Source organism: Malurus melanocephalus, unplaced genomic scaffold (assembly GCF_030028575.1).
Source record: "Malurus melanocephalus ecotype Western Australia unplaced genomic scaffold, MMel_1.1 scaffold_11, whole genome shotgun sequence".
NCBI lineage: Eukaryota > Metazoa > Chordata > Aves > Passeriformes > Maluridae > Malurus > Malurus melanocephalus.
In genome coordinates, this window is record NW_026623243.1 from 3377796 (window position 1) to 3394046 (window position 16251).

At 41.4% G+C, this 16251-nt stretch overlaps 1 protein-coding gene across 2 annotated transcripts in view; it reads left to right on the forward strand.

Moving 5' to 3' along the window:
- The first annotated feature begins 1163 nt into the window (after positions 1–1163).
- MAPK12 (mitogen-activated protein kinase 12) overlaps positions 1164–16251 on the forward strand; it is a 33538-nt gene continuing 18450 nt past the window's right edge. For both annotated transcript variants that reach the window (XM_057378797.1, XM_057378806.1), the window contains exons 1-4: positions 1164–1370; positions 2122–2251; positions 12842–12900; positions 14237–14348. In XM_057378797.1, the coding sequence (XP_057234780.1) occupies positions 1255–1370; positions 2122–2251; positions 12842–12900; positions 14237–14348 (417 nt within the window). In that variant the 5' untranslated portion in view covers positions 1164–1254. The remainder of the gene's footprint in view (positions 1371–2121; positions 2252–12841; positions 12901–14236; positions 14349–16251) is intronic.

Sequence of the window (16251 nt, forward strand, 5' to 3'; positions counted from 1 at the left end):
AAACCTCTATCATTGATCTAACACTTCTCACAGGCATCGTGTTAACTGCTAAATGTCAGAAGGTTGCTCTCCATTCTCACTAAACCAGAGAGTCGAACAGGACAGCAGTCAACAGAGAGCAGCACTGGAATACAGAGCTGGTGGCCGGAATGTTGTGTTCTTTCTGTATCCCGTGAGGAGTGAGGGCACGGCGGCTCTTCCACACTTGCCAGTCAGGCATGAAAAGGGCTGGGCTCCTGGGAACTTACCAAAACGGCATCAGGAACCACGAAAATTGGCGAGATTGTCCCTTTAGCGCTAAACCACAAACCGAACTCTAGTGACAGCAAGTCAGAATTACCTAACCACAGCAACATTGTTCAGGAGTGAAGTCAAACAAAACAAAGGTTTTATCAGATCCTGAAGGACAAGAATTTTAATTATATTCACACAGAGAATGCATAAAACGTTTTCAACCAGGTTTTTGCCTTACACGTGTTGCTGGCCGCTGTCTATTTATTACAGAGCTACTGAGACGTTTGCTCTTGTCCGTATTCCAGCACCGCAATCATTTCAAGGCRCTGCTGTAGCCGTTCCACTGCAGTTCACTTCAGCCATGCACAGGACTACTTGCTCTGAGGTCCGGAACCAAGTGTGTGCTGGTGTCTATTTAATTATATGAAATATTGTTGTAACTTGTGGTCTGACTCTGGGAAGACCTGGAGACCCCTCAGCTGTTCCCCTCAGGGCAAAGACCGTGCAAAAGCTCACTTTTATGCTCCCAGCTCTACAAGCTGCAGCCTCTCGTACTCCTGAACACTTTCATGCAGCAGCCGCTGGCACCTCACCGGAACCCGAGCACAAAGGCAAAACGCCCCGTGTGAGGGGCCGCCCCGTGGAGGGCAGAGACGGCGGGACGGGTTTGCTCCCCACGGCACGGGCAGCGAGAGCCTGGGCACCTGCCTGCCTGTCCGGGCACGCTCCGCCGCCGGGACACCGCGCCCTTCGCGCCTCAACCTCGGCGGAGCTCAGCCGCAGGTGCCCGGGCTGGAGGGAGGACGGGCAGGGCCGGTGCCGATCCCGATGCCGGTCCCCAGGAACGAGCCGGGGTGGGGGGTGGTGCTGCCGCCGGGGCTGCGCGGGGCGGGGCGGGGCGGGCGGTGCCGCTCGTTCAGGCCCAGCCCCTCAGCGCAGCCCGGCTCGGCGGCGCTCGCCGCTCCCGCTTCCCCGGCCCGGGCTCTTTGTCGGCGGGTGCCGGCGGGGGTCGGTAGCGCCATGTCCTCCCCCAAGAATGGCTTCTACCGGCAGGAGATCACCAAGACCCTCTGGGAAGTGCGGGACCGCTACCGGGACTTGCAGCCGGTGGGGTCCGGCGCCTACGGAGCCGTGTGGTGAGCGGGGCGGCGGGGGCGGCGCGGGGAGCGGGCGGCGGGGGCGGCGGCCTCTATCCCGGCCCGGGGACGCTGCCGGGCCCGGCCCGCTGGCGTTTTGCCCCCTGACAACTTTTCCAGGTTGTTGTGCTGGACCCGGGCTGGCCCCGCCCTGTGCCGCTGGCCCCGTGCGGTCTGAGGGGCGGCCCCGCTGCTCACCTGGCCGTGCCCGGGCCGGRCTGCTCCGCCGGGGAGTTCAGTGACCCGCCGTGGGGAGCCGACTGCCGCGTTCCTTCCCTGGAGCGAGCAGAGCCCGGAGCGCTGCCCCAGCCCTGCCCGGGGAGCGCTGCCCKCGGCTGCTGAGCCCGCGGCACCCCGGAGCGGCAGTGTCCGCGAAGACCGGGGTATTGTGGCCCTTGGGACGGGCCACAATCACGCGTTGGTGATGGGCTTGGGGGTTTGTGGGATTTTTTGTTTTATTTTTGGTTTGGGGACTTTTTTTCCCACTCCGCAGATGTTCCTTTTTAAAGCTTTTGATAATTGTATGCATTTCATCACAGAGTCTGTCAGGCTTTTAAACGAATGCAATGAGATAGCTGCTGACAGAGGTGCTTTGGGGAGATGATCTCCCCCCATGGCACGGGGGGCTGCGGGCCGAGGGCCCAGCCTCATGGGGCAGGATGCAGCCGCTGCCCAGCGTCAGACGGGTTTGCTGSGGGCTGCAGATTTATTTCGGTACTTGCTCACCAAACTCTTTTTTGTTCCCTTAAAGCTCAGCCGTCGATGGAAGAAGTGGTACCAAAGTGGCCATTAAGAAGTTGTACCGCCCATTTCAGTCTGAACTTTTTGCCAAACGAGCTTACCGWGAGCTGCGTCTCCTGAAACACATGAAGCATGAAAACGTGAGTTGGTTTGTTAGCCCAAAACCACACCTTAGGCACTCTAAATCAAAGAAAATATGTGGATTTGGACAGAGTAGATGTGTAGCTGAATGGAATTCTGGAATCTTTCAGCCTGTCTTTTGTGTGTCTGTCCTACAAACATCAGTTCACACAAARTAGAATATCCTGTGGGAAGCACCACCTAATTTCCATGTAGGAAAGATTGGGTGGGGAAGGTCACGAACACAGTGCAATCCGTGCTCAGTGCTAGTGAGAGGGATTAAAGACCAGAAATTACAGCCACCATCATTGTGCTCCTGCAAGTTGCCGGAGAATGCAGAACATGGGTCTGTGAGTTTCAGCATCTTCTTTTTTGTTTTTTTTTCCCCCCTTTGAGCTTGCATGGAGATACACACATGCATATCTTTGGGGAAGGGTTAGCATTTTTCTCTTTTTTTATCACTTGCRAAGCATTTGAAAGTTTCAGGCTCATATTAATGTGAAACAGGAAAATCCACAAATAACTAAACAAACTGCTTTACTGTGAAGCAGAGAATAGGTTATCAAACTCTGCACATAATTCCCATGTAACACGAAAGAACAGCTATAGAAAGAAGTGTTGAAAGCATAACTGAGAGAAAGATATTTGATCCCAATAGTGCTTAGTGGTTTAAGAAAAAGTAAGTTTGTGTGGAGTCAAAGCATGGATTCCAGGTGAGAAGGGTCCCAGGGTGAGCTTGGAGGATCACAGCAGTAGTTTTAAGTGCTGTTCATGAAGAATATATATGGGATAAAAAAACTGATCGYTTGGAGGGAGTTGTTAAAATGGTGCATAGGAACATAATTTAAAGTATTAGTTGATGTGAAAGGTTAGAACATACCTTCATTCAGAGGGCCTTCACRGAAAGCTGAGAGATTGAAAGTGAGGATGAGAGTAATTGGTAATAACAATAACTGGTAACTGCCATTTAGCATTATGGTATTAATATTCTAGGTTCATTTGAGGAATAATTTGTGGAGTRTGCTTACTATCCAAAAGGAAAACTGAGCCTTTTGTAGGCTTAAGAAACTGTCTGCTTGTAATATTTAAAACTTTTAGTCTGATTACTTCAAAGTAACTACTTCATAACCACTGCTGCATATGTTAAAAAGTTAATGTTTGCCTGAAACTTCTGTGTATGGGCTTTAATACTCTCAGCATTTTCTTTACTGAACATTTGGGAGCAAAGCAGTCCGTGCAGTTGCCAAGCTCCTAACTGTGTCCAGAATTTTGAGATTATTTTTCTTCCATTTCCCAGAATTATCTGTTGGGTAGCATTTTCCACTCCTAGCAGTTTTATGTAGTGTATGCCCTTCACAGTGGAGTTCTAAAACTCTACTCCACTGTGGACTCGATTGGTAATTAAAGAGTCCAGAAAAAATGCTCACTGGGGAGTAYGAGCACAATTTGTACAAGTTGCAAATCAATCTATATATGAAGGAAAGGAATGATTTGCAATCTTAGGAAACAATTTGAGCCACAGAGAGAAGAAATTTATGTACTAAGAGAAGTTTTAATGTGAATTACGGTATCTACTCATTAGAGAACAAAGACTGAATAAATGATCCTGCAGGGATTTGAGGCAGAAACTGACTGTTCTACCCATCCATGATGAGATTGACATGGAAGTATAGCAYGTCAACACAATTCTGATACGCCACCCAAGCCTCACTTGCTTTTGTCAGTCATGTTGCCCATGATGAAATAGGAGCAGCAATAATGCCTTTTAGGATTAGCTGACTCCTTCAGCTGCTCCACCCATTCAAAATTAAACCAGAATGGTAGTATTGCTCCTTACCATGCTTTTCAGCCCAATCACTTTGATCCACAACCATCCTGTCAGAGAGCCTCTTTTTGCATATTTCATAGAATCATAGAAACATGGAATGGCTTGGGTTGAAAGGGGTCTGAAAGATCATCYAGTTYCAACCCCTCTGCTGTGGGCAGGGACACCTTTCACTAAACCAGGTTACTCAGAACCCCATCCAACCTGACTTAAACACTTCCAGGGATGGGGCATGCACAGCTTCTCTGGGCAGCTCATTCCAGTGTCTCACTACACTCACAGGAAAGAATTTCCTCTTAATACCTAATTTAAACATACCCTCTTCCTGTGTTGAGACATTCACTTGGTCTGTTTAGCTTGGAGAAGAAGAGACTGTGGGGAGACCTCATTGCAATTACAACTTCCTCTAGAGGGGACTAGGAGGGGCAGACATTGATCACTTTTCTGTGGTGACCAATGACAGGGCTTGCGAGAAAGGCCTGAAGCTGTGTCAGGGGACATTAAGGTTGGGTATTAAAGGTTCTTCACTCAGAGGGTGGTTGGGCACTGGAGCAGCTCYCCAGGGAAGTGGTCTCAGCACCAGCCTGGCAGAGCTGAAGAAGCATTTGGACAATGTTCTCAGGCACATGGTGTTRCTCTTGGGGATGGTGCTGTACAGGGCAGGAATTGGGCTTGATGATTGTCTTGGCTTCCTTCCAAATCAGCTGATTCTGTGACCTGTGATTCCCTGTTGTCCTGTCACTACATGTTTTTCTAAATAGTCTCCATCTTTCTTGTTTCCATCAAAAGATGGATTTAAAGGCAGAAGATAAGTTCCTTTCCCATTCACATAAGCAATTCAGAGTGTGCTGTACACACCTTTAATGATATTGTAGTGGCAGAAAAGCTGCAAATTTTCTGTCATCCCCATTGTTGCTTCCATAAGCTATGGAGTTTTGGAAGTGCTCCACTCAGGTGGGTGTCTATCCCCTTACAATGGGAATTAGTAGACTAGAACAGTGATTGAATAATCTTTCTTAACGTTTTTGCTAACTAGCCTGTTATAGTATGCTTCTATAAAATAGCAGATATCTGTCTTTCTGGCTGTACTATAAATATAGCTGCTAGTAAAAAAATTAATAAAATAGATTTTTTTCAAAGACTTCAGTAAAATAGCAATGCTACTGTTACCTCTGTCTTGGTTGTTAGTAATCTAAGTATGTAGAGAATGTGGCATATGATAGCCAGTCTAACAGTATTGCCACTATGGATTAGATTTGGGATTATGTTGCATTAATGTACCAGTGAAAACTTCCATCTTGCTTTTTTCCTACTTTGGCATATAAATTGTTTTAAGGTTCTGTTTATTTGATAGTTAAAACTGCATCCAATTCACTCTGCTTATCTGTTTTTGTTTCAAAATTACTTCTGTAATTGCAAGGCATTTGATGTTGGCTTTTATGGAAAGTGTGATGTTTTGTTTGTTTCACTGTGCTTACCTCTCAGTGGACCATCTCTACTCTTCATAGCTTTTAGGGAATTTTTGTGTTAAGCATGCAGCAATACATTATCATGGTTTATTTAACCTGGTGCTGTATTCAAAATGATGGAAGAAATTGTAATGGCCTGACACATTGTGTTAAAAGTAGCAGCTCTGATCCTCCATTAACATAGCAGAAGATACCATTAAACCTGTGTCACAGTGATATAAATCATCAGCAGGTCAGTGAAGAAAAATGGAGGAAAATTACTGCTTAACACCTTAGATGACCTCCATTAGGTTCCCTTTGAGGAATATGTTCATCTTTTTTATGTAGAAGGGTTGTAGGATGACCAGGAGTGCTGTAAAAGCAAATACAAGTATCATTCCACTGTTTTTTTCTGGAATGGTATTTTACTTTGTAGGGAAGCTTAACTCATGGGTCAATTTGCTTRTCTATTTAGGCATTTTCAGGAGGAGGTGACTGGTTGCTGGCATACCATCTTTCATTGGACCTTTGCTCTCTGTAATGCCTCTCAAGCARAAGTAGTGAGGCACGTTTCTACATAGACCATGTAGTGAGGAATGTTTCTGTATAAACCATCCAGACTTGAGTGCACATGGGACTTCTCATCTACCCTTTGCAAACAAATCCAGAGGAGTAATGCTGTTGGGGGCTGAGGGACAGAGGCTGTGTGAAGAGACCTGGCTATTAAGAGATAAGTCAGTCTTTAATGGAACTGGTATCCATTTGTTTTGTTAGGCCTTTTAATTTGAGAGGATCCATGATGTTTCCTAAACTTCATAAGCTGCTTCTTCTACCAAAGAAGCAGTCTAACCCAGATCAATTCCTAAGACATCATTGCCAAAAAGACAAGTTTGTTTCCAGTGGGATAAGCTGCTGAATCACTCTGTAGCTGCATAATCAACTGGCACAAGGGAGGAGGGTATGGTATGGAAACAAGAAATAAACACAGCTAAGGCAGAATGAAGAAAGCACTGCTTGGGGCTGTTTTCCTCCTTCATTAAATCATGCTTGTTTGTAGTATGCATCCCACTAAAACCTTAGCAGCTCTTGATTATTTCTTTCACATCTGCTAAATCTTGTACAGAAGAACAGTCTTTTTACCTTTAAAAAATATTTTCCAGTAGTGCTGCTTCTGTTCTGTATTTCTGTCCATTTTGAGTTCATTTAAAATGAGGGCCTYTATAACTTACCTATTATGGTTCTGGCTTAAAATCAAAAGCAGTGAGAATATGGCCAGCATGCTAACTTTGGCCCTGGGTTTAGCTCTCAAACATTTGCAAAGCTCTCTATTTGTGTATTCTCCTGCAGTTAATGGAGATGTCTGTGTATGCAGAGTGAAACCCAGACAGGTAAGTGGAGGTGCAGAACCTTTAGCTTGTTTTGGCAAATCACTTGGAGTTACTTATGCATTTGGACTGTAATACTCTGATACCTGCTTTTGTTGAAACAAGTGCACAGTTGCTTGCAGTGGTCCAGCCCTGGTGCTCTCTTCACCTCCAGTTTGTTAAGAGACGTTTTCAAGCAGGAGTGCAGAATAGCTGGCAAGGGAAAATGGCACTKCAGAGAGGAAGGGAAGAGCAGCAGCTCGTGCTGGTGGCTTGTGTCAAAACTGAGTGTGGTATGTGTACATCTGTATGCACCTATGTGTACATATAGGCAACCATGGGAATTCTGACATAGTTCTACCAATTAAATTCTGAATGTGTTTCTGGCATAAAATTTCTGACAAATGCCCATTAAATATTTCTTGGGTCAGTTAATATTCTACAGATGTTTTCACTTCCTGGAAACCTTGTATGTAAGAGGCCACTGCAGTATTTGTTTAAAGATACTCTATACTATGCTCTCATTCATTGGCTCAGAATGGAAATTATTCTCTGGTGTATTCCCACATCTGAAGACCAGTATGTGTTTTCCATTAGCATGTAGCTTTTTCTTCTCCCTTTGGAAGGAATCGGATATCCAACAGACACCAAATTGTCTCTCTCTAGTTATATTTTTTAAGATGATACACTTTTAGGTTGGCTGCTTTTTAATTGTTGTCTTTTYTATTTTGAAAATTCTTGAGCCTTTTATTTACACCGACACAGTGCCAAACAGGGGAGGAATTAGTTCCAGAGAAAATAGTGGGTCACACTATGTTCCTACTAGAGAAAAATCTTAGATCTGTCACCTTTTGCAGTTCATCTAGTCTGACATAAGCCATGGGAAAGCAACAGCATCTGCGGTGTACAAAATTAGACCAACAAGGGAGTTGTAGAAGAGTTATTCTTTAACAGATGAGAGCATGCTCACTGGGTTAGAAGAGGTTTCCAGCAGCAAATCCTGCAGGACTGCACCAGCTAAAAATTCACATTCTTTGGGTACATATATGCCAGTAAAGTACAATTCAGGAATCCTGTCTGGAAATGGCTAATCTCCTTATTGGTGCTTGTGAAAGCAAAAACACACATCTGGATGGTTTATTACTGTCAAAATTTTGTAAGGAAAAAGACTCCTGTCTGCTTTTGTTTAGGGTGAAAGCTTAGGTTATCTAGAGAGCTGACAGGATACCAAAGTAATTTTATTTTGGTACTTAAAAAACAATAAATCAACATARGGGCATATGTTGTCATTTCTGCATATTTTCCTAACATGACTAATAGGTGTTTTATGTAAGCTGGACTTCAGCTGATTGCCATTTATTCACACCCAGCCTTGGTAAGAAGCAGACTGATGAACTTATTCCATAAAATGAAAATAAGAAAAACAGAAAATAAGAAAACCAAATTGCCATCCAATCTAGAGATGAAGATGAGTCTGTCTGCAGGATTTACATATGAATCCTTTGAAGGAAGAGTGTGGTGATGCTCATGGGTATGGCTTTTGACTGCCGTTGTGCTGACTGGCAAGAGAAAAGAAAAGGAGGTCTTGGTCCATCAGCAGGCRTCTCTTATCTCATGTGTTGGTAATCTTTGAGGAAGAAAGGTGACTGTGTTACAAGCCTTGGCACGGATAGTTAAAAWTTTTAAAAGATTGAGAGTCAGTGTAATAAAAGGATGTAGGTGTAGATCAGAACAGTAACATGAAGTTAATCCCGCAGAAAATTTAATGTGGCATAATATGTAGTTCAGTGCACCCTAGCAAGGCCCTCTCTTAAAAAAATGTATTTGCATGTTTAGTCTGAGTGATAAAGCCACTCAACTTCACTGTGTTTTTGTGCATAACATGTGCAAGAGAAARCAGCACTTACTGCATGTGAGACATAACCTACATTACTTATTAATTTGCACTAGATTCAGGTCTTTCCTTGATGTACTGCTGCTTACATCAGAAACTGTCTTTTGCAAAAAAGTAATGGGTCAGTCCTTGAACAAAAGTAATTCAATACATCAAAATAAAGGGGAGGACAGAGATGATGAGCGATTTACCATTATGCTGTGCTGTTCAATAGTGTTGGGAAAAGGAGGCAGCTGAGCGGGGAAGGGCCAAAACCACCTTGCTAATGTGAATCCGTTATTTATCTGTTGACAATAGTTAAAGYTGGTGAGTGTGGTCAGGGAACACATAACAGTAGGGTTAAGAAAGGCTAGAGATGCTGCCACCCACCTCCACTGGCTTCAAAGTAAAGGTATTGAATGAAAGCATACCTSTGGGAAACAAGTTAGACCAGTAGTTGAGTAGTTTTGTGGGTTTGCATTTCAGGAAGATGGAGCATCTCTCTTATGAAGACAGGCTGGAAGGGTTGAAGTTGTTTCATCTGAAGAAGAGAAGGCTCTGGAGGGACCTTACAACACCCTTCCGGTACCCAAAYAGGGCTGCAAGAGAGCTGGAGAGGAACTTTTCACAAAAATGAAAAGGATAAGGGACAATATTCAGTTTTTAATAGTTTAAACTGAAAGAGAGTAGATTTAGATTGGACATAAGGGAGAAATTATTTATGGTGAGAGTCATGAGACACTGGCACAGATTGTTCAGAGAMGTTGTGGATGCTTTATCCCTGGAATTGTCCAAAGGTGGGTTGAATGGTGCTTTGGGCAGCCTGGTGTAGTGGAAAGTGTACCTGCCCCTGGTAGGGTATTGGAACTACATGATTTTWAAGGTCCCTTCTAACCCAAACCAGTCTGTGGTTCTGTGGGAAAGACACCGTATTATACCCTGCCCTTGAGATAAAAGCTATTAAAGTACTTCAGTGCAGGCTGAAGAAATCCAGGTTATTTTTTAGTCAAATGTTCAGTAGGAAACAAGATACATGCTTTGAGAACTTATTTATTTGAGAAATTGCCTTTTGGCAGAATTTGTAGGAGTAAAAATAGGACACTGAAAAGGCAGCACTGCTGCTGATTTCCACATAATTCTTTTCATTGCCTTTGAAGAGTGCACTGGGTTCATTCCTCAGCTGGCCTTCTGTCTTTGATAAAGTTAGTAATTGTGCTGATTAACACCAGAAGTACATCTGTGGAAAGTTTCACAGATATCCCTGTTACATTTCATATAGGCAACACCATGAAAATAATTACTCTTGTGATTGTTTATCATGGCTTTTGTGCTGAACATTATCTTTAAGTATCATAAAGTTCTTTACAAATACTGTCTTCCATTGAGAACATTTCAGACAGAAACAGGRTTTTCCATCATATTATAAAGGAGGGAGTTGACTACACTTTGTTCTTTCCTTTTTCCTGAACAAGTAGCTGGAGATATAGCTTCCTCAGGATTTATTTTATCCCATACTTCCTTGTGCTTAATATAGCTGCAAAAATCTCTGGCCTTAATGGAAATATGAATGACTCTGCTCCAGTACAGGAAAATTATCCCAAATCACAACTGTTAGATAAAGGTCACTGAGGAAAAGGAAATGGGTCCTTCACTTACATTTTAAAATTGGTTAACAATTAGTATGTCTTACCATTTTGGCCACTAGGATGGATTTCAGGATTTTTAGAAAACCTGCTTTGTAAAGCAAGAAAAGAAGTATTGTAAAGTCCTTGGTATATTTAAAGAGTTTTCTGACTCATTATTTGAAATTCCCCTTCTTTGGGAGCTTAACATTGGTCTTGGTGGCTTCATTCACTGTAGAGAGTTTGCAGCACTGATAATTTTGTCGCTATAAGTTTGCAACCTTACYTCTGAAATACTGTATGTCAGGCAGCATTAAGGAAGTACCAGGAACTCTGTTTACTTCAATGGATACACATTAGAACGTTGGTGAACTCATTAGTGTGTTTAGGGGCACAGACGAGTGTGACAGAGCAGCCACATTATTTCATCCTCCTCTGTGTCCTTTCTTTTTATTGGSGTGTCCCAGTATCTTTCACTGCTACATTCAGATGTGATGGGGTTTATTTTCTTATGGTTCTTGCTTAGATGTATAAGGGCATGGAAATATCTGATTAAGGAGAACAAGCAGGACTACTGAGAAGGTGGGGCTTGATAAGGAAAGATGCATATTGAATAGATTGCTGCTAAAATGTTAACTTCCTTCTTTGTATATGTAAATCTGGAGAGCACACAGCTATTCTGCCATGTATGCTCTGTGTGTGTGTTTGTGTACACATGCTGCCTTAGGAAGTGCCTGTCAAGCTGCATTATGCTCCATTATTGTAATGTACATCTTTGTAATCCTGTCCTCCTCCTTTCTCTCCCTACCTCCACACAGAAAAGGAAAACCTTATGTAAAACTGTCATAATAAAGAAAATTCTTACTGTAATGTTAGCTCTAGAGGTATTACTTCAAATAATAAATGCATCCTCTGTGGGTTTAATTACTGTTTTATAGTAGTTATTCTGCTTTAATTWGTTTCATATAACAGTCCCAGGTAAATATTATTAGTGACTTTTTTCCAAATATATGTGCGGCTACAGAGAAAGGCAGTTGTAATTTTTTTGCCTTCATATTTATTAGACTTTCTATCTTCTTCATCATTATGACATTTTGATAATATCCAGGCTAACTGTAATAGTTTGTCCTGAGTGTGGAAAGATTAAAAATATGTGCAATAAAGATTTAATTATAGTTGAGGATTTTTATTTAAAGCTTTAAATAAAGAAAGTTRTCTTGCATTTCTCCCCTCCATTTCTGCTCATGCTTCTCTTTATTTTCACATTTTTTTTAAAAGATACCTGATTTGCATGACAGCTCTTGATGCATGACCAGATGTCTGTATGGTCACAAAGGTTGTGTTGATCAGTTATAAAGGTTATTACTCTTTTAGCTGGCTTTTTAGGAAAGCCCTGCACAACTCCGTGGTGCCAATAGCACTGACATTGTGGGTTTGATCCTATGGGTGATTCACTTCAGAACTGTACTTGATGATCCTTGTGGGTCCCTTCCAACCCAGAATATTCTGTGACATAGCAGCCTGCACCTGGGAAACACCACAAGTACTCTCAGGCTTGGGAGTCTTCCTCTGAACAGATAGAAATGGTCCAAATTAGGAGCAGAGGTAAAAAAGGAGCAGCTCTAAAAGTCTGCATTATCTAGGCACTGCCTGATTAAGCRGCATCTAAACTAAAATCTGCCTTTAGATAATTCCAGCTATTTCTTTTTGATCATTGAATTCTGTATTTTTTCTGTATATTTAATTTTCTGGTGTTTAATAGGCTTGAAAGAAGCATTGGTATTTAGTATAATGCACCCAGTGAGTTTGTATAGTTCCCCTGAAAACCATACTAATAGGAAAAGCTGTGATTGTTATTTCTCTATTTAGTGATAGAATTACTTTTTTTTTTTTTACAAAAAAGCTCTTCGGAGAATCTAAGGTATAAGCCATAATAAATCATATAAAGCTCTTTGTAATTTTTAATAAAAACAGTTTAGTTCTAGTTTCTTCTTTGTGCTTCCAATTAGCTATTGTAGTCTGTGTACCAAAATTACCCTGTTACTGAAATTAGAAGATGTTTAATGTATTCTTCATTGATAAGCAGCAGGCCTAGCTAGGTGAAGAGCACTTACGAGTTCTTCATATTTAGACTGATTTGTCTGGTTTATTTTCAACACTTCAGWAGTTAAAGAATTAAATACTGTCTCCTCTTACATAAAACTGTTARCCTCTGAACTTTTAGTTCCAGTAAATACTTCTTATTTTTTTTTATTGCAGGGTAAAGCTGCCCTCTGAGTTATAAAATTTAACACATAACAAATCCTGGCACTACTTTAGGTATGGCTAGACACTACTTTAGGTGTTCTTTTTGCCATTTTTATGCCTGTAGCTAATGTATTGCTATGGAAATGTTTTGGTTTATATTTTTGTTTCACGTATTAGCTGATTTAGGCTTTATTGTGCCAAATCAGTTATTGTTTGTTGGTTTTTTTGTAGGTCATTGGAATTTTGGATGTGTTCACACCAGATCTAACACTGGAGAAGTTTAATGACTTGTAAGTCCCATGTTGCTTGTGTTTTGGAGCAGGACATTGTTGCTTGTGTGGGAGGAAAGGTGATTGTTTTTTAAATAGAAAACTTCACAGTTGTTGCTTCATGGACTTTTTGTTGAGTTTCACCTTAATATAACTCTTGTGTGCATCTATGGTAGGCTGGGGTTTTCAGATTATCAGTAGAACCAGTTTCCTGTCTTACAAGGTGTGTACTTCTTTCTGCCCTTAGTAAATGGCAGTTTGGTGAATTCCCTAATCCACCTTTCAAGTATTGATTTCTTATCCTAAGGCCCAGGTTACTCAAATGGTAGAACAATCCTTAACCCAATCAGGTAGGCTGAAAGTTATCCCTACTACATGGTACATCTCAGTGGGATCCCTCCTAATTCAAGGATCAATTAAAAACTGCTGATGCTGCTGAATTTGTTAGTGTTTATCTGCACTGTGGTCTGTTGTGCCCTATGACTGTTTTCCCAGTCAGTGGTCCAAACAATACCTCATACAGGCTGTTTCTACCACATCTCACTAATCTTTTGGTGGCATCTCAGATATGTTTAATGTATCTGCTGTTTATTTGTTTTACTTTACTGCTGCAAATTTTGTGAATTTGAGATGCTAGAGAAGTAGTGCTCAGAAATCCTTCTGGGCTAATGTAGATTTCCTGTGTTAGTAGAACTGTTCTGGATTTCATCTAGTGTAGCTGTGTTTCCTAAAAAACCTTGTATATTTATTTGTTAACAAAGAAAGGTATCTGACAGAAAAAATGTAGGAAATGAAGTACAGAAAACATGGAGCATGTGTTCATGTTGATCATTGAGCCAAAAGGAATGTTGTCCATATTGCCTATTGTGCCAGCATTTTATACAGCATGTGTAATAGAATGCATATGTATCTGATGAGAATTGAGTACTGTGTTTTAAATGAGAYCCTAGAATGGTGCTCCAGATTTTGCCAGTTCAATGAGGTGGTCATGACTGTGAGATACATTGCCTTGCATGAATGTCTTTGTTTTCTGTATAGCTGTCTTTGAAATAGCACAAGGCTTTTGGTTAGTTTCTTTCTAAGCTCATTCTGATAACTACCAAGTTTCCATAATCAGTGACAGAACTGGGCAATAYATCTTTATGATAATCAGATAAAAACAGACAGGCTTGGAAGGTTGGATGATGATGAAGGAATTGTTTGGTAAATTGAATGATCTAAAATTAATTGAATAATCTGTAATTTAAATTGTAACTGAACCATAACATCAAATTATGTTTAAATTTATGTGACAAAGTTAATCAAGTTAATCTGTTCGGTTTGCTTTCTTTTTTTTTTTGTTTTGTTTTGTTTTAAGCTACCTCGTCATGCCATTTATGGGAACAGACTTGAGTAAGATAATGAAGCATGAGAAACTAACTGAAGATCGAATCCAGTTCCTGGTATATCAGATGTTGAAAGGCTTAAAGGTTTGCCAGTCCTAGTATTATTTTGATTTCACAGTCATTTTTTTTAATAAACTGTTATGGAGAACTATAAACACTTATAATTTAATAGRAGGATAAAATTTATCTTGCTTGTATACTAAAAGAATGTATATTAAATATAAACCACTATATTAATTTATTATATAAAGTATGTTTTTACAGCTAAACAATACCGACTCTTAGTGTCTTGTCTGACATTAGATGCTCCAGTTCCATGATCATTGTCATGGAGCTTCAGTGTCCTCTCTTTAACTGGAAAGCCCATAGCTGAGCACAGYACTCCAGGTGTGTCTCACCAGAGCTGACAAAAGGGAAAAATCACCTTTTTCAAGTTGTTGGCAATTCTCTGCCTAATGCACGAGGCTTTTGATTGTCAGTGGTGCAAAGGCACTGGTCCTTTTCTGCAAAGGTGGTCAATTACCAGCCTTGTATTGTGTATGGGGTTATTCCCTCCCAGGATTTTGTTKAGCTTTGGTGGGTTCCTGTCAGCCCATTTCCTCAGCCTATGGAGGTGTCACTAAACAGCAACACATTCATCTGGTGTGTGTACATTATTCTCAATTCTGCATCATTTGCTGGGTTGCTGAGGAASCCCTCTGTCCCATCATCCAGGTCAGTAATGAAGATGTAAAACAGGACTGACTTCAGTACTAACTCTAAGGGGGACACTGCTGTTGATGGGCTTCCAGCTGAACTTCCTGCCACTGATCACAACCCTTTGATCAAGACAGTTCAGTCAACTTTGATCCAGGCAGTTCAGTCACTGTACAATAATCTAACTCCTACTTCCACTGTATCTCAGGGTGTTACAAGACAGTTTCAAAAGCATTGCTAGAGTCAAGAGAAACAACATCTGCGCYCCTCTCATCCACCAAGCCAGTTGTTCTATCATAGAAGGCTAACAGGCTTGATTTTTGCAGGCATGATTTTCTCTTATAAATCCGTGTTGACTATTGCCAATCAGTTCTTTGTCCTTGTAATATTTGGAAATGGTTTTCAGAATTACTTGCTTATTACATTCCCAGAGMGTGAGGTGCAGTTGACTCTCCTTCCTTGATCCTCTTCTTCCTTACCCTTTTGAAGACATGAGCACTATGCAATATGCAATATGAGCATATGAGCAGTAACCAATATGTGCTTTTTTATAATATGATAAGGAACATTTCCAGATCTCCATGACCTCTCACATACTATTAAGTACTACACAGAGGCCACACAATGACATTGGCCAATTTCCCTTAGAATTTGTCAGTGCATCCCATCAAGGTATTTGTTTAAATGTAAAATTTGTGTTGGTTTAGATGTTCCCTATGTGATCCTCCTCGACTGAGGGTTAAGTCTTCCATAAAGTCCCAGACTTTTCCAGCAGTTTCAGGTGCTTATGGTATGGCAAATATTACCAGTAAAGATGGATGAAAAGAAGGCATTGAGTRTCTTGGCTTTTTCATGCTCCTGGTGCAGTTGCCTGTGTTTTCCCTAATTTTGTTTTTGCTTCCAGTTTGTATATAGAAGCCTTTCATGTTGACCTTTGTGTCTCTTACCAGTTTCAGGACCAAGGGGGCTTTGCCTTTTTAAATTCCATCTCTGCACACTTGGGCAATGTCTCCACTTTCCTGAAAGGTGACCTGACTCTGCTTCCACCTCTTATATACTTTTTTATGTTTTGGTTTCCCTAGGAGTTCTTGCCTCCTGACACCTTTGCTTGATCTTCACTTCTAGGGTCTGTTTTTGTTATGTGCTGATGTTTTACACTGTGAAATTAGGAAAGGATTTATAAAAGACTATAAGGAACCGTGCAGATTTGTCTGTGTTTGAACTCTGTAGGAAAGCTTCATCTTGTAGCTCTTCTGATAAATCTTGGGAAGAATAAAGATTTCAATGTATC